The following is a 23,612-nucleotide window of genomic DNA, read 5'->3' on the forward strand; positions in this document are numbered from 1 at the left end:
GTCTCTGCTCTCCCCCCGAACCAGCCGGGGCCGGCGCTAACGGGAAGGCTCCGGTCACCCCGTGTGGGTGTCCGGCGATGGAGTGTTGTACCCGCAGCCCCACGGCCCCCGCGTGGGACAGTTGAACTGCGAGAAAACCACTGCGAGCTGCGTGAGAAAGTATTTCCTTCTCGCTGCAATTTCACACGCTAATACCTCCGCCCTCCCTCCTGGAGCTTCACGGTGATGCAGGAGCACAGGGCTGGCAGCTCTGTCACAGATCCCGAGGACAGCGCCTTTTTTCATCCTTCCCGGAGCTGTCCCAGGCCCTCTTCCCACCAGTGTCTGGACCTCTCCGGTCTGACAACATCCAGCTTCTCCGGAACTATCCCATGTGAGTAAGTGGGATTTCCGGCCCCCCTGCTCTCTGCCGCAGATCTGAGAGAAACCATAAGCCAGGTCAGGCTTTCCTCCAGGTCTTGCCACTTGACTTTTCCACCCCTAAAGTGACTTTTGTCATTCAGCACAAGCATTTTAAGTGTTTAATCCCCACAGCCCCGTCATTCAGTTTCTGGAGATACCATTGTTTTTATGTAGCTGCAACTGAGATCCCTCTAAGCATCTGACAAACCAAAGGAGCAAACTTAATCACAGCAAAACGAAGAGATTTTATTACATATTTGAAAATGGCAAAAATAACAAAAAAGGCAGCAAGGTAAAATGCCAAAATGTTAAAATGTCCCAGTATCCTGAAGGTTTTCCTGAAGCATCCCTCCTCTGTGTAAGCAAACAGGACAAACACAACTATCACAATCCTAGTTTCCAAATGGAGGATCAGCCTTTCCTTCTGGGTCTCTCTGGGGACTTTCTAACCACTACAGAATAAAAGCAGAGCTTTCAAAATATCTCTTTCAGAATGCGTCTAAAAAATCCCCGTTTCCCCCCTCACTCTGCTTCAGCCTTGCCTCAGGGGTGTGTAGCAGCGCCAAAGGAAAAAAAAAACCAAACCCCTCTGTGGCTGCAAGACCCCAGCTCCCACAGAAGGTGGAGGGACCCCCACATTACAGCTACATTGTAGGTTTTCCTGTTTTATAGGAAGTTAAACGGCCTCCACAAGCCAACAGAGTCGTGGTTTTCAAATCACACTGAAAAGTTGCTTCTCTTATGGTTCAAGAGTCTTTTTCTCCCCACCTCTCTACACACCTCAGGGCAGCACAGGCCAAGAGCACCCATGAGGGGCCTGTGCAGCCTCTTGCTCTGTCCCATGTGCGTCACACTGGGAGCTCCTGCCACCTCCGGTAAGATGGGGCACAAGGCAGTTCCCCCTTCCTCACCACCCCCCTTCTCTTACTGCCCTCCCACCACGCTTACCTTTCCAATTTACTTTTTTTTTTTTAAATTATTATTTTCTGGCCACAGAGGAGGAGGGAGCAGAAGCACCCATGGAGCGAGCTGTGATTATGTCCTCATGTCTTTCTGACCCACCAGCATAGGCTGTGTCACTTTGTATTGGTTGAGGTGAGTGATATCATCGCCTGTGTTTTACAGCAAAACACCAGATTTCATTCCTCCCCACTGCTTTCATCAGTTTGGCTCTTGTTTCTCTGAAGCTCTTCAAAGTCCTCTTTGGACCAGAGTCAACCTAAATAACATGTAAATAATTAATCATTTAAATAAATAACATGCCATCTGCAAATAGCAACTCACTCTGTACTCTGTTTAATACAGAGTATGAAACCTTGAGCCACCTACTGCCAAACCTCTTTTGGGGAAGTGGCTACTGATATTCATAGGAGCAGCAAGATTATAGCTCTGTGATCTCTCAGTTCTGCTACTGTGCAAACACAGGAGGGAAAGATGGTCCCCGAGTCCAGTGAACTTTATATTTAAAGTAGAAGAAATAAAACATAAGGCGATAGAAAAGATAAAGCTGTGCTGGTCAGTGGGATAAGCAGCAAACACGTGGGTGAAAATGCTTCGGAGCCTATGGTCTGTCATCTCTCAGCCCATCTTCATCATCCACCCAGGCTCAGGCTGCCTGGAAACTAATAAGCTGATGCATTCTGGTGGCCAGGGGCATTATTTGCCTTAAATATTCAAGAATTGCAGTGATGGGGATGCAATAAGAAAAATGGACTACAAACTATCAAATGCTGAGAGGAAACCAAGAGGGATGATCCGAGGCACTGAATGTCTTCTGGAGAGGCCCTGAGTCAGCAGAGATGCCGTGGAGGAGGGTGGGTGTGACGGATCTTGGAAACTGCACCAAAATCATGACAAAAAGCACACCAACAGTGATTTTCATTGCCTTTTCCAGCTGGAAGAAACAACGTGCGAATATCAAATTAGCCTGGTGGCAGCAGGACGCTGTGCGGACTGGAAGTTTGAACAGGTTTAGAATGCGATTTGGTAACTTTCATCGGAAAGACACCTCAGAGGTTGCACTGAGTGCCGGAGCGGAGGGCTGGGGCTCAGGGGGACCCTCGGGACGGGCCGCTGCTGGCCAGGCGGCCGCGGTGAGGGTGGGAGCGCCTCCTCCTCTGCCTGGCACCTCACCCGGCACAGCTGCTCTCGCCCAAAATAACCCCTGGTTTAACATCAGAGAGCGACTGCAGGAGGCCTGACAGAGAAGTGGTGCGTCCTCAGGACTGGTGGTGGCCAAAGCAGCTCAGAGGCCGCAGACATTGGTGAGGAAGCCAGGTGGTATCTTCTCATCCATTCTCACGAGCGGCCAGACCGGGGGAGCTCCTTTTACTTTTTTCTTTCCTTTAAAAAAAAAAAAAAAAAAAAAAAAAAAAACAAAAAAACCCCACCCAAAACAACAAACAACCCCCCACCCACTTTCTGCCGAGAGCTGAGGCGCTCAGCAGACGACGCTCCGCCACTGGGCGATTAAGAAGCCAAGCCCCCCCAGCCCGGGGTGATGATGCCTTTGACAACGCACGGGAAAACACGCAAAAACATCCCCCACGGGGGTGCCCACGCTCATTCCCTCCCTGGCACAGGGGCTGCGGGCGAGCAGCGCGGGCAGCGCCGCCCGCAGCCGCGCAGGGGGCCGCGCCCAGCGCTCCGCCCGGGCCGCGCTCGGCTTTCCCGGGAGAAGCCCAGCCCTGCCCGGCCCGGCGGGGCCCAGCCCGCCCGGCAGGAAGCGCGGGGGGGCAGCGCCCACCCCATCCGCCGGGCGGGCAGCGGGGGCGGGCGGTCGCGGCGCTTCCGCGCGGGTAAGCGGCTGCGCGGGCGCGGGGGAGCCGCGGGGCCGGGCCGGGAGGGCGCTGCTCCCGGGCCACGGGCGGGCTGAGCTCGCCGCCTCCCGCTGCGTGTCGTGTTCCTCCCCACCTTCCCCCCCCCCCCCAAAAAAAAAAAAAAAAAATTCTGCGGAGACAATAGCAAATATCAGCGTTTATTTGCGCAGGGGCCGCTGGCGGGGCGGGGCGAGGGCGGCTCAGCCCGCACAATGGGGGCTTTGTTGGGCGCACAGGGCTCCTCTGTGCCGGAGCCGCCGGGCTCAGCCCCGCTCCCCCGTGCCCCCGCCGCGGCTCCGGGGTAGCAGAAAGCACCATCAGATCACAGGGAAAACGCGAGCCGGGTTTAAAGTTAGTGTTGACACCCCGCGGAGCGTAGTTAATCAGCGGGAGAGGCATCTCTGAGCGTAGCTGGCAGATGGAAAAGTCCCCGAGAGGGCTTGAGCTCATTGGTCGTGGGTTTGAGCAACAGCGGTGGTATCGGAAGGAGAAACTGTTACATTGGGGTGCGGGGACCATGTGGAGGAGGGAAGAGGCTCCGTGGCAGGCGTCCATGTCGTTTCGGTGGTGAGAAGTCAACATTTGAGCCTTTGGGAGCTCTCTGATTTCTTAATGAGACGAACATCTTGTTCCCTTGCTCCCAGGCACACCATGGATACCACCGGCCACAGCGTCCTCCTCCTCCAGCAGCTGAACATGCAGCGGGAGTTTGGCTTTCTGTGTGACTGCACAGTTGCCATTGGAGATGTTTACTTCAAAGCCCACAGAGCGGTGCTCGCTGCTTTTTCAAACTATTTTAAGATGATATTTATTCATCAGACGAGGTAAGAACACACAGCTCTCCTATCCTTTGATCACTCTCAGCATTCTGCTTTTTCTTCTTTCTAAAGGTATAAAAATCGCAAAGGGTATAAATGGGGATGTTAGATGGCCTGAGATTATTTTCCTAACCCAGCACAGGCCTTGGCTCCCTAAACAATCCCAGTCCAGAATGTGCTGCCCTTTAAAACCACTTCCTTAGTCAGCATATGGCAACATCAGACCCTGCACTTTGGAGATGAGACATTTGTGTGACCAGATAAATAAAGCATGTGAGTACCGCTGTCTTCCTGCAGTGAGAACCTTGCAGATTTGGAACCCAGGGATATCCTGGTATCTCCTGCCCGTGTGTAATATGTCCAGTACTTTGCCTTAGGTTGTAGTCAAACTTGCTGGGTGAGACTGTCCTTTCTGGCAGGATCCACAGGCTTGAAACAATCGAGAAGCTGTGGCCTTATCACAGTTCTGTGCTTCAAACTCTTGGAGATAAGGGCTGAGACTGTGATCATCAATTCGTTTCAAGCTGTTCACATACCTAAGCTGGCCAGGTCAGGAGTGGTTCTGCAGGTATAACAACAGCAGTGTTGTCAGTCTGGCCTCTGACCTGGGCCTGGCTGCTTGTAATGGATTAAATCCTTCTTCATTCCCCTTCCTTCCTGAGGATTGTGGCCTCCAGCACCTCTGCGAGATAACCTTTAGGATCAGCTGCATCGCCCCTTGGCTAGAAGTGAGATGAGTTAACTGGCCTTCCCTGTGGATGTTGTTTGCTGACATTTAAGTGCAATGCTCATAAAGATTATACGGTACTGGCAGCTGAATTTATTACTTAAATAAATGGAGTGGCACACACTGATGATGCACAGCTTGCATGGCATCGCTGTGGTGCCGTGTGGCTGCAGCTGGCCCTGCATGGGAGGGACGGGGTGGCCAGGGCTGGTCACCTGCACCAGCCTCAGCTGCAATTGTGCACATGGTCTTCAGAATCACAGGGATAAACGCAGACTCAGGCACTCGGCTTTGCAAACCAGAGCTGCTGCACTTCTGCAGGGCTTGGCAGGGAGTGCTGCTTGTAAAAGCACTTTCACAGCAAATGGGCAGGTAGTGGATCAGGATTTGGATCCCTGTATGTACTTAATCATCTGTTTTGTTTCAGCGAGTGCATAAAAATTCAGCCTACAGACATCCAGCCTGACATATTTAGTTACTTGTTACATATCATGTACACTGGGAAAGGGCCAAAGCAAACTGTCAGCCAGAGCCGACTGGAGGAGGGCATCCGCTTTCTGCACGCCGACCACCTCTCGCACATCGCCATCGAGATGAACCAGGCCTTCTCCCCAGAGCCCGTCCAGTCCTCCAACTTGTACGGGATCCAGATCTCTACGGCACACAAGCTGGCAAAGGAGCGCCTGGGAGCCAAGGAGAGCCTGCCCAAGGCGGGGGGCAGGTCTGCGGCCCAGGGCGACCACCCCCAGCTGCAGCTGTCCCTGGCCATCGGCCTGGACGACGGCCCCCTGGAGCAGCAGGTCTCTCGCCCCTCGGCCCAGCCCGCGGCTCTGGCCAAGCCGGCAGAGGAGCGCCCGAAGCTCTCGGTTTCTATAAAGCAGGAGAGGTGCGACTCGGATCCCGTGGTGTCCCAGAGCTGCACCCCTCCTTCTCCGGAGGTAGCCAGCCCCGTCTTTGCCAAGGGCAGCCTCAAGGTGCACTTGTGCCACTACTGCGGGGAGCGCTTCGACTCGCGCGAGGGCCTGCGGCAGCACCTGCACACCCACGTCTCGGGCTCGCTGCCCTTTGGCGTGCCGGCCTCCATCCTGGAGAGCAGCGACCTGGGGGAGGTGCAGCCTCTGGCTGAGGACAGGGAGCCCGGGGATGGCCATCGCCTCGGGGCCTTCCTCCTCAAGGAGGACGAGCATCAGCTGGAGCATCCGAGCTGCAGCGACCTGGAGCCCCTGCAGATCGGGCAGCTCTCCCTCATCTCCAAGGACCACGAACCGGTGGAGTTGAACTGTAACTTTTCTTTCTCCAGAAAGAGAAAGATCAGCTGCACCGTCTGCGGCCGCACGTTTTTCCGGAAGAGCCAGCTGCTGGAGCACATGTACACGCACAGAGGGAAGCAGCACAAGTACGGCCGCTGCCAGCGGCTGGAGAGCCCCGCCACCCCCAGGTTTCACCCTTACTGTGACAGCGAGGGTGTGGGTAAGAGCTCCAGCTTGTCCCAAGACCACTTAGATGAATGTATACTGGAGTCAGCTCTCATCCAGGAAAGTGTTGATACCATCCTGGTAGAGTAATTCTCCCCCTTGAGATGCTGAAACTGGATGTTTTGGCATTCTCCACCTAGGGAGTGGCTGCTCTGTGCAGCTGATTTTCTTGAACCACCATTCCCCTCACCTCTGAGATAACTGTGAAGGACTGTGTACCTTGATTTGTGTACTTGCTTTTTTTACTTCTCTAACTTTTAAACTCAAGCTAATTCCCATCTCAGTCCTTCTTGGAAGCATCCGTGTAACTCAATTATGTTTTTCCCGAACGTGAACTTACTCCTGCTCTGCTTTACTGGAGTTAAAGCTGTATTGCTGAGTGTGAGGTTTAAGAATTGTCTAGTACTTCGTGTGGTGCCTAGGACTGTATTCCATAGAATTGCTCCTCTGAAACCAGATGGCTGGAAGTGTAGAGGGAAATATGTATTGTGTTTCCCAAACAGTTTGTTTTTAATGAAAATAAATATCTCAAGGAGATGAATCCTGAAGTTCATGTTGTTCATGTAACTGCAGTTAATAAATTTATGCATAAATATTTGCAGGAGCCATAAGGCTGCTCTTTTCAAGGGAACTGGCAGTGTTGATGTAGGGGTGGCAAGCTTCATTTTGACAAGCCCTGGAGTCCTCATCTGTCTTCTAAATTTACTTTTGAACTCTAGGGATTTGCATGTGTTTTTCCTCCTTCCTACTCCTCCCTCGTTCACCGCTACTGCATAAGCAAGGACAGATTTTGATGCTCCTCTAGGACCACGTTCCATTATTGGACTGTCTTCTCTGCAGGGAGGAAGGAAAGCTGCAAAGGAGTGTCCTCTCTTCTTTGAGAGGAGACATACCCTAACTTAAGTCTTTACAGGACTAAATGCCACACACGTATTTTCTGAGTGAAAATGATTTCTGACTTTATAAACAGCTTGGAGTAAACACATTCTTAAATATTACAATCTGTATATTTGCCTAGAGCAAATACACAGCGTGTTGTTTTTTCTCTGTTTGCAGAGCTACTGTGAAGTGGTAACGTGCAAGTTTTTTGCCTTTCATGTAGTCACAGAATGGTTTGGGCTGGAAGGGACATTAAACATGATCTAGTTGCAACCCCCCTACTACAGGCAGGGACATTGTCCACTAGACCAGGTTGTTTAAAGCCCCATCCAGCTTTTTATTTACCATTAGTTGTTAGCTGAAGGGTAATATCCAAGAAGGGGTTAAAATTATACATATGCCTCTTGAATTCATAGTTTGTCCCTCCCTAGTTTTTCAGCTGAAATGTCCCTGCAGATGAGCTGCAGCCCACCCCTCAGAGATGCTGTTAATCAGAAGGCCCCGAGGAGGCACACGGAGTTCTTAGAGAGCAGAAGGCTCTTCCCCAGCGCAGAGCAAAAGCCTCGTGAGTGGCTCCCGTAATCTCATTACCTAGTTTTTGAGAAGCTGGAGGCTTCCTGCCAGTCCTGGTGGAGCCTTTGGAAAGGGGCAGCCTGAACAATGGTGAGAACAGTTTGCTGTCAGAACGCCTGCTCCAGAGCTCTTTGTAGTCGGGACTCTTGAGCTGTCTTTGATATTGTCCTGGAGCAAGAGCTGCAATTAAATCACTGCCGAATTAAAAGACCATCTGAGGTCTTTGTAAAGGCTGTTGCTGCTTCTCCTGGGCAGGGAGCTGCACACTCCGGGGGATGGACTGGCCACTGAGAGCTGCCAAATGTGTTTCAAGACAAAGGGGCAAAACAAGCAGTTCCTGAGCCTGCCGAGATGGTGTGGCAAAACGCAGGCTGTGGTTTGGGGTGTGCTTCCCTGCAAGCCCCAGTGCTCTTTTTGCTGCGTGTACCCATTAAAGCTGCTCTGGTGTGAACGCATTTGAATTCTGCTGCTTAAAAAGCTGTTCTTTAAAACAAGCAAACAAAGAGAACCCAGCCGACACCCAGGCCTGTGAAGGCTGCATCTGAGCACGGAGCCATTCACACAGAGCATTTCCTAGAAGAGAGCCTTCCGCCTCTCTCCCAGCCTAATGGCATCAGCTAAATCACATCCAGCACAGGCTGCTCATAACTGGGGATTGCCCTCCGGCTTCCTCTGACCTCTATTTCTACATGACGGGTTTAAAAAAAAAAAGAGAGAAAAAAAAAAAAGAGGTATTTTATGGTCGTTCCCGATTTGTATGTGACGCTTTACTGAGTGGGCTAGCTTCTCCAGGTGCTCCTTGCTTCCCTCGGCTTCCTACATTTAATTTGAGAACAGAGAGAAGCATTTGCTGGGGTGGCTAGAGCTGTAGAGATGAGCTGTAGAGGGACAGAATATCTGCTATTCAGTCAGTAGAGAAGCACCTCGGATCGTCAAATAGGTGCCTAACTTGCCTGAAGTAATTGGTATTGAAAGTCGAAGGGCTCTTGATGTCCCTGCAGAGGTAACAGGGTAGCGGTAATAGAGCTCAGTATTGGGGACAGCAGCAGGGACGGCAAGCAGCAGTGCCCAAGGCATCTCTGGGACACGCTGCTCATCCTCAGGTGCGTGGGCTGGGCTGTTTTGTTCGCTTCTTGCCGGCTAAAAAGGGAGCTTTTATAAAAGCTGTGATCTCGGGCAAAAGAGCCAAACGTCACTCAGCTGTATATGCTGCAAGAGTGACTGCATGGCACTGACTGCAAACACGCCAGCAGAGCCGAATTGGACATAAACCAGGGCTGTGTTCATATCCCGTGTATCCTTGGAAAGATACAACTGTAAACAATTGTTTTCTGTTATCCTCACACCCCCTTTTAAAGGTGTACTTTGGTTAACCTTTGAGGAACTGAACATCTGTGACATCAAACATCTGCCAAAGGCGCTTTTTTTTTTTTTTTTTGCATCGTTTGCAATACAAGAAATGCATTTTCAGCAGTTTTCTACTGCAAGCGTTAAAGCACTGTTATAATTAAAGAAGCAGGAAAAGCTGGAGACAGAAATCATCAGCTCCGAGTTATGTTAACATAAAAACATCATTTTCTCCAAGTCTTATGAATAGAAGATAATTTTACAGGGCAGTTACATTGGGTAAGCAAGGGCAGCAGCTGCTCCTGGACAAATCATGAGAAGTTTTATTACTGTGTGTGGAAGACACTTGAATTACTGAGTGCTTAACCTTTATGCCGGTGCATGTTTGGAAATCTGCCTGACTTACACAGCTGGGTTTGACAAATACTTATTTCTCGTTGGAGTTTGATTTATTTCCTTTTTTTTAAATAAAAATGTAAAAAAAAATTGTCACAGTGTGCAGAATAATTATACTAGTGACTCCTTCCAGATATCTGTGATTGGTTAATAGATGCACATGGGCTTTGGCAAAGAAAGCCCCAGGGTGGAAATACTTCAAGGCTGGAAGTCCCAAAGCTCCAGGGAATCCTTGGAGATTTTCTTTGTGCTCTGGAGGGGTTCCATCGTTAGAGGTACTGAGCTGATGAACCACAGTCATTGAAGTGCCTTGTCTGTGGGCTCTGCAGCTCGTATTTTATGTAAAGATGAGAAGACTGGGGCTCAGACCCCCCCTGCCAAAGCCCCTGAGCATGAGCAGGCTCCTCAGCCAGCTCAAGTGGACCTCTGAAATGCCACCAAGTGCAGCAGTGGCTGTCATCATGTATCTGGGTGCTGGCCCCAAAATGCTGACTGTCTGTTAGCTGGCTCAACCACCAGAGCATGAGGAACAATTTCAAGATAGGTAATTTGAAATATTTTGAAATATTTTTAGTGCTCTGATGCTGCTGGATCCAACAGGGTCTGTGTTTCTCAGGCTTCTTAGGGTGCAGTACGGTGTGTGGACAAAAGTGTATTTAGCCCCCCTTGCAGTGTGGGGTCTGGTTATTTTACTGAGAATCTTGCTTTTGTGCACACCGAGAAGGTTGAACGTGGAAATGAAATTTGCTGTTGGGATGTAAACCTGAAGCAGGGAGAATTACAGTTAAAAGTAAGGCCATGAAATACTGCTATCATGACATTTCATTTCTTCAGGGTAATGCTGATACTGAATAGTTTTTTGATGTTTTGGAGACAGAGAGTATTTATCCTGCGTAAGTGAAGCCTTCAGAACTGCAGTAAAAAATTACCTCAGCATATGCAATTCAGCATCACAGAAGGGAATCGTGTGCTATCAGTGGCCAAAATGAGACGTTTCTTCATGGCTTATGAAAGCCTCTCACAGCAATCAGCCAGCCAGGCTGTGCCATACCTCTGCCATAATCTTCAGATTCCCTGTTTAATAAAACTCAGTCTCTTCTCGTCTTGTCCAGGACTGCCAAAAAAGGACTGCAACAGAGTGGGCTTCCCAGCAGTCCAGCACTAGGAAAATGTATTCTGAGCTATCAGAAATCATGAGGGAAAAGGTAATGAGGGTGAATGTGCCCTAAATTACATGTTGGTAAAATATTTACAAGCAGAGCTCTGTCAGGACTGAGTTCCCTGAGATGCAATCGCACCAACTACAGGATTTGCATGTTTCATTAAGAAAAAGTAATGACACAACTTCAAAAGCAGCCTAGGAGAGGAAATGTTCTCCACCAACTGTTCTAAGCCAGGGGTTGCACCCTCGGAACAAAGGCAGGGCAAAGCTCTCGGCCTTCTCCCCTGCACCGGCTTTCATCTGAGTGAGGATGACGCTGGGAAGTTTTGGGGGTTCCAGGCAGTCCGTGCCTTGGGGGCACCCCGCGGGATGCACAGGGCAGTGCAGCAATGTTTAGTCCGTGTGAATCCTCCTGTTACTGGCGCAATCGCTGTAAGAAAACGCTGTCTAAAGCCCTCTGTCCCTCCTGGCAGTCCTTGGGATTCGCAACCCATTGGTTTTAGAACATAAAGCCAGCTATAGGCGCTAGGGCAGGGAAACCAGGGCGGCGAGCCATCGAGGGGTGATGGATGCAGGGGAATAACCTCGAGGCAGGCAGACAGTGGTGTCAGCCACCGAGACAGGATCCAGCGGTGGGCGTGCAGCCTCGCCGAGCTCCGGCCGCAGCTCCGGGAGCGGCGGCTGATGCTCCGCGTCACCCCTTTGCCCGCAGCCACCCCGGGAGGGACCCGCTCCGGCCGCCTCCGCCACCCGCAGCACCGCCGGAGCCAGCAGGGCAGGGGCCCCAGCCTGTCATTAGGGCCGAGCATCCCCCACCGGGCTGTTTTCGGGATTAGCTTACTCATGGCGCTAATGATTGGGGTGCGGGTGCGCCTTCCTGTTGTGCCTGTTGCACTCGCCGGCCGGGCCCCCAGCCCGCAGGCTGCCCCACACGCGTCTGGGAGCTTCGGGACGCGAGTCTCCCAGCGCCTGGGCCTCCCCTGCCTTGCTCCAGCTAGGAAATGGAATGCAAATTCGGTTTCGGGCTGTCTGGGCTGCGCCGGAGCCCGACGCCTTCGTGCAGCGCAGTCTGGGAGGTTTGGCAGGCAGGGAGCGGCGGGGGCTGCCGGCAGCGGCGGGGATGCGCCGCTCCCCCTTCCCGGGGGGATGCTCGGGAGCTCCGTAGGAGTCGCAGTCCTTGAGCTTCCCACCCAGCTGCCGTGTCACCAGGCTCCCCGTCACGCCGAGCTGTCACCGCGCTGAGCCCTGACACGGCGGCAGCGCGGCCTGGAGTCTGCGTTCAGATGGCAAATGCTGAGAGCGAATGTGACACCAGTGACTGGCGCTGGGGCGCAGAGATCTGAAGTTCCAGGCTGAAATCTTCTCTCAGGGACAACGGCGAAGCGATGCTCGGTGTGTTCGTGCACCGGTAAGGAGCTGGCATGGGAAAGGTGCCTCCCGAAAGGACGGGTACCTGCAGAAGGAACCCTGCTGGAGCACCCGTCCTGATAGGGGGCTGTCATCTCCTCCAGATTAAAGAGGTTTGGAAGGCAGATATCTCTGCGAGGTCTAACTTTAGGACTGACAGGGTGACTGCCAGCTCGAGCTGCAGATGATACTTTCATCTTAACAATCTGAATTGCAAAACACGTTTTCTTACCATCTCCCTCCCTTTTGTATCCAGCCTGTTTGTCAGTTTTTTATATAACAAAACCTACTTTAAAATGTTGGGTTTGGGTGGTTTTGCTGAAATCCACTTTTTGGCTAAGCGGACTTTAACCCCACAGCAGAAAAATCCCATCATTTGACACAGAACTGCACTCTTCACAATTGTCTGCAAAAAGAAAGACACATGAAAGCTGTGCCCCCTAAAAACGTTAACCTATATTGTAGCTTAAATAACTGTATAAGAAATAACATCGTCTGATTAGTTTTTGTTTTAAAAGTCACATTTAATGTTAAGATTTTGCCTGTTTGCAAATGCAAAGTATTTCATTATTTTAGTACTACCCAACAAGAACTGACAAGAACCATTTCTCTGGGAAATAAAACTGCAGAGGTAAAATCATATTAAAGCAATTATTTAAATCCATCTGTTTCCTTGGAGGAGTTCATTTTGAGTTACTCATGTTGAAAGGTTCTCTCTATAACACAGGAAACATTAGGGCTTCGCTGCCCGTAACATGTGGGTCTGGCATCCATCCATCCATCCATCCATCCAAACATCCAAACATCCATCCATCCAAACATCCAAACATCCAAACATCCATCCCAAGTGCAAAACAGGATTCCCGTGTATTTTGTGAATTTACTCAATTTCTTACAGACATTTGTGAAAAAAATCCAAAAAAACCCAAAAAACAGCAACCCAAACCCCACAAAAACAACAACAAAAGCCCCCAGAATCTGGGATTCAAACACCAGATTCCTGGCTGCTGGAGAGTCAGTCCTTTGAAGCCTGTGGAGCTGCCATGACCTTCAGCAGCTGGAGATCCAACCTTGTGCATTTCTAACCCACTTCTGGTGTCCCAGGGCAGGAAAGAAAATGCAATATTTGTTTGTGCCATCATTGTCTACTGGCAGTTTCCACAAGGAACTTTTCAATGGATACACTTGTTTTCTGCTGGGCTCAGTGTTGACTTAACAGAAAAGCTTTTTATCCCCCTGGAAGCCTTTCTGGTTATGAGTTATACCATTAAAACACCCTTTTCTTTGCTGCTAATGTAAAAAAGCTGTGGGAGATGAAAATATTCAAAATGACGCAGCAAAGCAGGGATAAGGAACTTGTTGGACATAGAGCAGAATTGTCCCCACTGAGGAGAGCACTGGAAACATCTGGGACAAAAGCAGCAGCACAGGCTGTGGGGTGAGCAGAAGAACCACTTCCATAATTCAGAGGGCAGCAAGCAATGAATTTCTGGGTAAGGAGCCAGACAGCTCAGAAGCTAGCTGAATGGGGCTAAAAAAATATAGCCCCATTGGATATCAGGATAAAATTCTTCCCTGAGAGGAGTGTCCAGCATTGGAACAGGCTGCCCAGGGTAGTGGTGGAATCACCATCCCTGGAGGAATTTAAAAGAATATGTAGATGTGGCACCTGGGGACATGGTTTAGTGGTGGCCTTGGCAGTGCTTGGTGATCTTAGAGGTCTTTTCCAACCTGAAAGATCCTGTGATTCTGTGATAATGCCAGATAATTTTAGCTGTTGGTGAGGATGATGGTCCTAAAGTCAGCCCACCCTTTGGTGCTCGGGCACAGCCACATCCTCACAGGTTCCCTGGCCCAGCACTCTTTCACAATAGTAAATCTATCATTCCTTCTGTGAAAGAATAAATGTTTTATTAATGTTCTACTCTCTAATCATAAGGAAGGAGTAGAGAGTCTTAATTAAGTCATTAGCAGCTGTTATGAGCCTGTATTTTGTTCTGTAAACCTGAAAGAATAAATAGTATTAATACTATTAAAAATTTATAACTTCTTTTCTCTATTTTGTGTATGTTTTAAAGTGTCCCAAGAAATTACAATGAAGGATGTTATGCAAAAAAACCCAGTTAGGGTGTGGGACAGATTTGATCTGTCACAGAAAGTGCCAAAGCACCAAATGTGCTGCTTCTCTTCCCAAAATGCCAGCCCCAACGTGAACGCTGTCAGCACCAAACTGTGCACCTGGAAAGAGTAACCCCAAGCCTTGGGACCAGGAAGCAGGAGCCAGGAGCTCGCAGAGAAAACCAATCCACCAGCATGGAATCAGAGCTGTGCCATCCTATGGACAGTGAGGTTTGACTCCTGTCAGTCTGCAGAGCCTCAAACATTTTCCTCTGGTGCCATGGGGTATCTGATAGGGAATTTAACTATGCGACAGCAGGATGGCTTTTCTTAGCTGCCAGAGTTTGTGATCCTTCACAAAATCCTTATAGCAGTCCCTGGGCAGCCAGGACTCTGTAGTGGAAGTGACTGACCAGCAACCAAAAGGAAGTGTCATTGAAAGGGCAAAGGAGGAACAAACCTCCAAAGAATCTGGATCTGCCACCAACATTAAGATTTCTCTCTGCTCACTGTATGACTGCCTGAAAAAGCTGGACACAACAGAGCACCACTGTGAGTTAATCCTTTCATATATAAAATCTCTCCATAGCTGCCCACTCAATCACAAGGCAAGAAAACAACAGGTACATTCAGCTTTAATGAAATAATCATCAGTTCTATGTACAGCTGTAACAGAAGGAAAACCAGCTACAAGAGAGGATGCAAACCCAACCCCCTGACACAGAGCAAGTCGCAGGGCAGGCCTGGACTAAGCATTTCTGCCATTCTTCTCCTTTTCAGAAGACATGTTTCGCCTAAAAGGCAATACTGAAATAACACGAAATCCTCCCAAAACAGCTTAGCAGGCTGACAGAGGATGACAGCCTGGCCCTGTGGGGTAATTTTGTGTTTATTTACTAAAGCTTGGACATCCTCCTCTGCAGCTGACTCCAGTGGGATCCCACAGCAATGCTGCAGCCCTTAGCTCAGCACCAGCCTGCCACAGTGCCCAGTGTAATCCCATAAGCCACCCCCAGCATCAGGATGGCTCTTCCCGGGGTGCTGTGGCAGCTCCAAAGGTACAGCTAGAAGTCCTTTAAAATTCCCTTTTTCAAAACTATGGCAAAATACCTGGAAGGACCAGTATGAAGTACAAAGCCATTAAAATTGTGCACACTGAATTATCAATAGCTGATAAATTAATAAACAAATTCACAGGGGAAAAAAAAAGACACTTTTTTTTTTCTTTACCACCCTCTGGGGTTTTTTAAGTTTTACTTGCACAGAGACGAGCTGTGGCTCTAGCTGCTGGCAGTCCTCTCGTGACATCGAGGGGATGTTTTATCGAGGTTTAAAACATGGTTGTGCACCAGGTCCGAGGGACAGGTAGAGCCCTTGTATTTGAGCAGGAATCCCAAGTCTGCGCCGGGAAGGGAAATCTCAGCGCGTGGTCAGTGAGCAATTGCCAAGCTGCTATTTCTGTGCCGGCTGAGGAACACGCAGGAGAGTTTTCTCAGAGGATCACGCTGCCTTGCCCACAGCTGGATGCAAATCCCAGCCACGCAGATGCAATCCCAAATTATTAAAAGGCCCCTTTCTCCTGGAGAGCTGGTAGTTGGAGGCGATGCTCGCACACACACACACGCAGGCTACGCCGGTGCAAACCCCCTCGGGGCAGGGCAGTTCGCGGGGGTTTGACAGCAGTGGGCTTGTCCAGGCATTTTCCAGCCACGTCCTCAGGCCCTCATGTCTGGATTTTTTTCCCTGAGGACTTTGGTAAGATTGCTCCAGCCTTTCCCTGCATGTTTCAGAGCGAGCTACATGGCGTGCCAGAGCCTGGTGGCAGCGAGCCGGGCATAATGCGCGATTCCCAAAGGATGCCTGGGCTGGATGAAGGCAGGAGGGCTTTGCGGCGAGCGGGGAGTGGTGCGGGACAGGCTGCCGCCAGCAGCCGGGAATGCCAGCGGCACTCAGACCAAATCAAAGCAATCCCAGCGCCGGCAGCACATTGCAGCTTCCCAAACTATGTTGACTTGCTAACACGCATGCAGCTCACTGCTATTTATATCACATGCCATGTATAAAAAACACGCTACATCCGAGGAGAGCTTCACCACGACAGCGGGATGGGGACGGAGGAAGGCGAGGGAGGAGGAGAGGGGCTGCCTGCGGCAGGGCTGCTCCCGCCCAGCCCACGCCCGGGATGCCGCCGGGAATTCTGCCCGTGGAGTTTAATGGTGCGAGAAGGGCACCCCCCGGCAAACGAGGCGCTGTCGCTTTCTCGGCGTGCGCGCAGCCCGGGGTCAGCAAGGCGAGGCTGATGCTGAGCTTTAACGTGTCTGGAGATGCACAGGCTGCTCCTGACAGGGGGAGAGGCCGAGTGAGGGAGAGCTCGCTGGAACCCGCCGGCTTCATGTGACAGCAGTGACCTCGGTTCTTGGCTCCTGTGCGTAGCGAGGGCCTGTTCACAGCACAGAACACAGCCTGGCATCGATGTTTTCATGTTAAAATTGCAGACACTTCGCTCCTCCTCATCTGCAATAAAGCCCCAGCGAGCCTCCAGCTGTTTCAGCGTGCCCCAAATCCAGCCCAGCAGCAGGTTGGGCACTCACTGCCTCTCAGCACCTTTCTTCAAACACATGATATGTACAGATCTACAGCATGAACAGCAGGAAAACAGGTGAGGGCAGAAATGTGGCCTTGACATAAATGTGCCAATAAGTGAAAATCCAGTCACTGTAACACCTTAATTTTTCTGCAGCTGTGGTCAGTGGCGCTGTCTGAAGCCCCAGGGGACACACTGCACTCAGCAGGGTCTGCCCACATCCCAGGATCCGTTTCACATGGACACACAACTGAACGGGCATGCAGAATTAACTACACCTCGGCCCCGGGAACTCTCCCAGTTCTCCACACACCCCGCAGGCCAAATGGAGCTTGAAATCACTCCCTCTGCTCTTTCTCTCTGGGGCAAGGCTGCCATCACAGAAAGCTGTTGTGTTTATTCTGTTCCAGGGCCATTTCGTTGACCAGCTGCTCAATGGATGACTGAATGGCCGCCTTCACGAGGGAGGAGGCGGTTTCTACGAGGAGCAACTCGTACTGCTCCCCAGTTCTGTGCCCCTGGTCAGCCAGACCCTTCTCCTCTGCCTGGGGACCGCCACCAGCCTCGGGGCCCTCTTTTTGACCAACATCAGCATTCCTGTTCGATTTTTTATTCCCTTTTTGCTTTTTTTGGTGCAAAACTGGGGACGGCTCGTAGGCCTGGTCAGAGTCGGTGTTGTCAGAGTCCTCAGCTTCGGTGATGGTGATGACGATGCTGACACCAGGGCCTGCATTTGCTTCTAATACCCGATGGCTGGAGCATTCCTGCACACCTGCTGCCTCTTGCTCACTCACTGCCTCCTGCACACTTGCTGCATCCTTCACACTTGCTACATCCTGTGCACTCACTGCATCCTGCACACTCGCTGCCTCCTGCACACCTGCTGCATCCTGCACACTCGCTGCCTCCTGCGCACCTGCTGCATCCTGCACACTCGCTGCCTCCTGCACACCTGCTGCATCCTGCACACTTGCTGCCTCCTGCACACCTGCTGCATCCTGCACACTTGCTGCCTCCTGCACACTCACTACATCCTTCATGCTTGCTATATCCTGTGCATCCACTGCATCCTGCACACTCGCTGCATCCTGCACACTCGCTGCCTCCTGCACACTCACTGCATCCTTCATGCTTGCTATATCCTGTGCATTCACTGCATCCTGCACACTCGCTGCCTCCTGCACACTCGCTGCCTCCTGCACACTCACTGCATCCTTCATGCTTGCTATATCCTGTGCATCCACTGCATCCTGCACACTCGCTGCATCCTGCACACTCGCTGCCTCCTGCACACTCACTGCATCCTTCATGCTTGCTATATCCTGTGCATTCACTGCATCCTGCACACTCACTGCATCCTTCATGCTTGCTATGTCCTGTGCATTCACTGCATCCTGCACACTCACTGCATCCTGCACACTCGCTGCATCCTGCACACTCACTGCATCCTGCACACTCGCTGCATCCTGCACACTCGCTCCCTCCTGCACACTCATGACATCCTGCATGCTTGCTGTATCCTTCACAGTCGATGCCCCTGTCACACTTGCTGCATCCTGCACACTCGCTGCTCCTAGCACACTTACTGCCTCCTGTGCGCTTGCTGTATCCTGCACACTTGTGGCATCCTGCATGCTTGCTGCATCCTGCACACTCGCTACATCCTTCACACTTGCTGCATCCTGCACACTCACTACATCCTTCACACTCGCTGCATCCTTCACACTCGCTGCATCCTTCACACTCGCTGCATCCTTCATACTCGCTGCATCTTGCACACTCACTGCATCCTGCACACTCACGGCATCCAGCACACTCACAGCATCCTGCACACTCGCTGCATCCTGAACACTTAAGGTATCCTGCACACTCACTGCATCCTGCACACTCACTGCATCCTTCATAGTCGCATCCTTCACACTCACTGCATCCTTCACACTCACTGCATCCTGCACATTTGCTGCATCCTGCACACCTGCTGCCTCTTGCACGCTCACTGCATCCTGCATGCTTTCTGCATTCTGCACACTCACTGCATCCTGCACACTCGCTGCCTCTTGCACACTCACTGCATCCTTCACACTCGCTGCATCCTTCACACCTGCTGCTTCCTGCACACTTGCTGCATCACCTCCAGATGCCAACTCATTGAAATGAGTTATAATCTTCTCGGCTTTGCACTCCTTAGGAGGTTTTATGCTCTTTTCCAATTCATCGCTTTCAGGCATCTCTTTGCAGATATTAGGGATTTCCTGCCACTCTGTGATTTCAGGGGCACTGTCAGGTTCATCTTTAGAAACAGGCGCTTCGGGAGCAACTTCCCTGCCCTCCGCATCATTGGTGGTTTGGGGTAGGCTCCCCTCCTGCAGTTTGTCCTGGGCTGTTTCATCAACTGTCTCTGAATCAGTTATCTCCAACTGAACAGTGCACTCTGAATGTTCCTCTGCATCACCTGTGGGCTCTGTCAAGGGCTCACTCTTCCCAACAGAGGTGTCACTTTCCTTTGCTGTATCGTGGTCCTCTTTCACTGTATCCTGGTCCTCCTTCACTATATCCTGGTCCTCTTTCATTGTATCCTGGTCCTCTTTCATTCTATGCTGCTCCTGCTTCACCGTATCCTGCTCCTCCTGTGCAGAGACTGGGCTGAAGGATTCAGATTTGTCCGTCGGGGCCAAATCCTCTGGCCCTTCACTAGCCTTATTCACAACACCCATCACTTCATTTGCTTGAACACTGCCCTCTGACTCCTCCACTGCTTCTGAGGGGCTGGATTTTTTCTTGCCTCTGGAGAACTTCACACAGGGTATCTTCAGCCCAGAGCTCGCCCGTTTCTTTGGGAGGTCTTGAGCACAGCTCTCCTCAGCATCCACCTCCAGCTGCACTTGGGAATCAGAGGGCACCTTCTTCCGTGAGGAGGACTTCTGCCTTCTCCGAGGTCTGGCAATGTTTTTGATGGCTGCCCAGGTTCCTTTGGAGGATTGTGGTGGATTGGAAGCTTTTGCCTCCTCATGGTCAGTGCTGACACATTGGCTTTTCTCCTCTGAGGCTCCTTCACACACATCCTTCACAGCCAGCCCCTTCTTACAGGACTTCTTCCGCTTCTTAAAACAGAGCATGGAGGGTTTTTTCGCTTGTTCCTCTGGTGGGGAACATGTGGCCCCTGTGCTGGGAGTCTCTGCCTCTCTTGGGTTCTCCATTTGAATTTCCTTAGCTGCCTTCACCATATTCTCTTCTCCTTTGTTGGTGTTGTGCTGCCAATTTTCCTGATCAATGCCTCAGACAGAAGAACCGCAGAGATGCTCAAAGTGCATTTTTTTTCCTCAAATAGATTTCCAAATAACGTTAGTTGCTTTGTAACGAGCGTATGTGGCAGCGAGAAGTTCTGCTGGAGCTGTCGCATCCACTTTATAACTCCCACTTCGCCTTATTACTCATTTTATCACCTCTCCAAGGAATCCCGGGGAGATGTGGAGTTGGACAGGCTTCTCCTTGGCTTTGCTGGCCTCAGTCACTCTCATCTCCGGAGCAATCCACTTCCAGTTGGGCTTGGTCTAACCATATAATGGCCAGTCTGACATACCTGGTTTTTTTTCCCCCAAAAGGATGACAAAGCAAGCCAGGAATTAACAGTTTTTATTCACCCCACGGACCTGGAAGGAACTTGCTCGTTGTGAGCTCTCTGCAATTCCTCACTGTCCATGGAGCTTGAGTGAAGCACCAGTGGAACCAGCGGCTGTTTTCTGCCCCCCAGTGACAAGGTCAGATGCTGCTTTGCCTTGGCTTTAGTTTCTGCTTCAGTTCCCCTCACGTGTTACATGAAATTTGCTGCAAAGCGTGACCGAGGCTTTCATCTTTTGATCTGGAACACAATAAACAAGTGATAAGACCCGTAGAGAAATTTTTTTAAAGTACTAAAAAGTTTTTTCTCCCTAAACATTTAATGTTGGGAGGCAGACTATGGCTGGATGCACTATAGCAGGTTTTTCTCACTAATTAGCATCAATATCCAAAGGCAAAATGAGGTCACAAGATGTCAACCCAGTGATGTTCCATCATAGAAACTACTATTTTGCTATTTTTTTGCGGTAGAATGGGACTTTTTTATATAACTGCCCATATTATGGCGAATACTTATTACACAGGCACACACATATTTCCTTCTCCTACGGTTTGCTAAATCCTTTCCCCACTGCTCCATATGCACTTATAGTTCCAGCTAGGGAAATTACACCCTGAGACAGCAGATATTTTTATCTTTAATGCACCATATGACAATATGCAAAAACAGAGAATACAAAAAGGAGGCTTGAGGAATACAAAAGCGAAATCACATGGCAAGAAGGGAGCTTATTTATACTACGTGCATGCCTCCCATGGCAACCTCAATTAACACCGTGCGTGCTCATCAAAGACATGATGTTGTAAGATGTGTGTCAACCTTAAGAAAAAAAAAAAAAAACAAAACAGCTCTGCCTCGAAACATCATCAGAACCTTTTGGATAGAACGATGCAAAAACGTGTTACCACAAACAGACCAACTTCTGCAGGACAGGCTCGGGGGCACCGGGCAGGGCTTTACACGGCATTTCGTGCTCTGCTTTTCAGGAGCAGGGTGATTAAAAGGGGGTTCCGGGGCACGCTTCCCCCGCAGCACATCTGGGTTTTTAAAAAAATCATTATTATTTTAATTAGACTATTTTAAGGGGAAACCGAGCGGAGCTGTCAGAGCCGTGTGAGCGCGCACCCGCAGCAGCCGGTGCCCCGAGCGCATCCATCCCGCAGCCCGGCTCCGCCGCCCCCGCGCCCGGCAAGTTTCGGGGGCGTCCGCGGGCGCGCAGCAGGACCCGCCCGGCAGCGCCGCTCGCCCGCCCGGGCACGGGGAGCCCCCCACGGCCGGAGCCCTCCGAGGGCGTGCGGGGCTCCCAGGGCGGCGGCCGCGGAGGCGGCCCCGGGACCCCGCTCGTGTCGCCGCCCCCGCGGGTCCCCCCGAGGCGAAGCCGCCCCCGCCCCGGCCCCCCGCGCCCTCACCTGCGGCCCGGCCCGGCCCCGCTCCGCTCCGCGCCGCTGCGCTGCCGCCGCCGCCTCCGCCGCAGCCGCGCCCCCCGGGGCCGGCGGGGAGGGCGCTGCCGGCAGCCCCCCGCCCCCCGCCAGCCCCCGGCCCGCCCCCCGCCCCGGCCCGGCTCTGCCGGCACCTGCTCGCCGCCTCCTTCCTCCTGTGGCAGAGCATCTCTCGCCGCTCAGCATCCCTTCGCTCTCGCGGGGGAGCATCCCGCCCTGGGGCGGGATAGCACCGCTCTTCTGGCGGGTGGCAGCCCTCCTGGCGGGGCAGGATCCCTCGCCCGCTGGCAGAGTGACCTTCCGTCCCCTCCCAGGCTGTGCACAGCAGCTGCAGACCAGAAAACCACCAACTTCAGCTCGAGGTAAAGGTCCTGGCAGAAATCGAGCTGCGGTTTGTAGTTCGGATCCCGGTGGCAGCAGGAGGCACATAAGGGAGCCCGGAGGGAGGAGGGACCGCTGGGGTTCTCCTGCCTCTGTGGGAAGGGAGAGGGTCTTGCTCTTGGCAGCTGTTTTTTGTGTCCCACCTGAAACCTTCACAGCTGTCAGCACTCACTGTTGGAAGTGCTGCAGGAGCTACACCTTTGGAGGTGGAGATAAGGACAGCCAGCTCTTGGCTTCAAACTAATCCATGCCCAGAACACCAGAGAAAGTGCCTCTTTCATCGGAGCCTTTCTTCTCTCCAAAGCAGCTGAGATCTGACTTTAAAAAAAATCACGTCTCCAGCTGTGATGATTGATGGGAGAGCCTCCAGCAAAAGGACTACCCAGTGCAGCTGATGAACTACAGGAAACTGTAGTTGAGATGCCCGAACGTCCCCATTCATCTCCACGGGGAGCTGACGCCCACAAAGGCTTTACAGACATTAACTGCTTCACAGCATGTTTGCGCACGAGAAACTGAGCAAAGCAGCACTCTGAACTTGCAAGTGGCTTCCAGTGTAGGCCAGGCTTAGAAAAACACACACGGCCTCCCCCCTCCTCAGCTTCTTCACGGAAAAAAAGGTACTAAATGGGTTAGCTGGGCTGAAACGCCAGCCAGGAGGGCAGAAAAAAGTGCATTGAGCATCACAAGGAATTGCCTCTATAAAAGCTCCCCCCTGAGATGTGTTTGCTCGCATTCACTCAGGATAATAAAATTCATTTGGAAACAGCTTCTCTCCTGAGGTGGGTGGTGGGTTCTAATTACCATCCACTGCTTTATTAAAGCCAAGTGAGGCCCTTCAATGCAAGGAGCTTTTCCCTCACTGCAGTTGGAGGCAGGGAAGCAGACAATGAGGATGGCTAGCGTGAGGCTGGGGAATGCGGTGGTGTGATGGAGGCAAGCTCCCATGAATCCCCTTGGGAGCACTTTGCATGGAATCCAGTTATTCCTGACGCCCCAGGGGCGGATGGTAGCACCAACCGCTGTGGTGAAAGGGAAATAAAAGGCAAGGCGTGCGGCACGCAAAGGATCAGGTCAGAAGATGGGAAAGCCGGACAGTAGATCCTGCCCCAGCTGGATCATATTTTCTTTCAGTGGTGCTGGTGCCATGCAACAAGTCAACCAAGCAACACCTTCTCCTCTTTCTTGTCCCCAGCACTACCTAAAAACATAGATCTGGGTTATTTCTTACAGGATAGGATGCAGCACTCTCACAACAGCAGAGCACAGGGGATGGATGGCCATAACACCAGCTGAGGACCGGCCCAAATAGCCCACAGAGAACAAATTTGTACATAATTAGTTTTTTCTCTAAGCAACAGGAGAAGAGAACCATCGAGTACTTAGCTAGAAGAAATTAAGTGTCCTCTGTGTCCCATTTGGTAAGACAAGACCTAGCTGGCACCCTTAGCTGCAAAGGAGACTAT

The 23,612-nt window shown here is 51.4% G+C and overlaps 3 protein-coding genes across 7 annotated transcripts in view; 1 reads left to right on the plus strand and 2 right to left on the minus strand.

Annotated features, from left to right (window-relative positions):
• ZBTB1 (zinc finger and BTB domain containing 1) overlaps positions 1 to 417 on the minus strand; it is a 29,362-nt gene extending 28,945 nt beyond the window's left edge. For both annotated transcript variants that reach the window (XM_066188977.1, XM_066188973.1), the window contains exon 1: positions 196 to 417. The gene's annotated coding sequence lies outside the window, so the exon portion shown is untranslated. The remainder of the gene's footprint in view (positions 1 to 195) is intronic.
• A 2,821-nt stretch (positions 418 to 3,238) lies between these two features.
• ZBTB25 (zinc finger and BTB domain containing 25) lies at positions 3,239 to 9,502 on the plus strand. Of its 2 annotated transcripts, none has more exons than XM_066188980.1 (3): positions 3,239 to 3,788; positions 3,866 to 4,045; positions 5,194 to 9,502. In XM_066188980.1, exons 1-3 carry the CDS (start codon positions 3,640 to 3,642, stop codon positions 6,329 to 6,331), a joined length of 1,467 nt encoding a protein of 488 aa, XP_066045077.1. In that variant the 5' UTR covers positions 3,239 to 3,639; the 3' UTR covers positions 6,332 to 9,502. The 2 variants fall into 2 exon arrangements, with proteins under 2 accessions (XP_066045077.1, XP_066045078.1); XM_066188981.1 differs by having other exon boundaries at positions 3,239 to 3,572.
• A 5,240-nt stretch (positions 9,503 to 14,742) lies between these two features.
• AKAP5 (A-kinase anchoring protein 5) lies at positions 14,743 to 21,991 on the minus strand. Of its 3 annotated transcripts, none has more exons than XM_066188983.1 (2): positions 21,900 to 21,991; positions 14,743 to 20,566 (listed from the first exon to the last, which is right to left on the minus strand). In XM_066188983.1, the coding sequence occupies exon 2, from the start codon at positions 19,929 to 19,931 to the stop codon at positions 17,085 to 17,087; it is 2,847 nt and encodes a 948-aa protein (XP_066045080.1). In that variant the 5' UTR covers positions 19,932 to 20,566; positions 21,900 to 21,991; the 3' UTR covers positions 14,743 to 17,084. The 3 variants fall into 3 exon arrangements, with proteins under 3 accessions (XP_066045080.1, XP_066045079.1, XP_066045081.1); XM_066188982.1 differs by lacking the exon at positions 21,900 to 21,991 and adding an exon at positions 21,736 to 21,807; XM_066188984.1 differs by lacking the exon at positions 21,900 to 21,991 and adding an exon at positions 21,232 to 21,276.
• Positions 21,992 to 23,612: the final 1,621 nt, after the last annotated feature.

The sequence above is a fragment of the Chamaea fasciata genome, unplaced genomic scaffold (genome assembly GCF_029207755.1).
Source record: "Chamaea fasciata isolate MVZ Bird 193981 ecotype frontalis unplaced genomic scaffold, bChaFas1.0.hap1 SCAF_7, whole genome shotgun sequence".
Classification (NCBI taxonomy): domain Eukaryota; kingdom Metazoa; phylum Chordata; class Aves; order Passeriformes; family Sylviidae; genus Chamaea; species Chamaea fasciata.

Bases quoted from the DNA above. Each gene is read 5' to 3' on its own strand.
- ZBTB25 (XM_066188980.1), top strand. From the start codon at position 3,640: ATGGAAAAGTCCCCGAGAGGGCTTGAGCTCATTGGTCGTGGGTTTGAG. The intron at 3,789-3,865 runs GTGAGAAGTCAA...CCTTGCTCCCAG, and splicing joins GCGTCCATGTCGTTTCGGTG to GCACACCATGGATACCACCG. The intron at 4,046-5,193 runs GTAAGAACACAC...GTTTTGTTTCAG, and splicing joins ATATTTATTCATCAGACGAG to CGAGTGCATAAAAATTCAGC.
- AKAP5 (XM_066188983.1), bottom strand. From the start codon at position 19,931: ATGGTGAAGGCAGCTAAGGAAATTCAAATGGAGAACCCAAGAGAGGCA.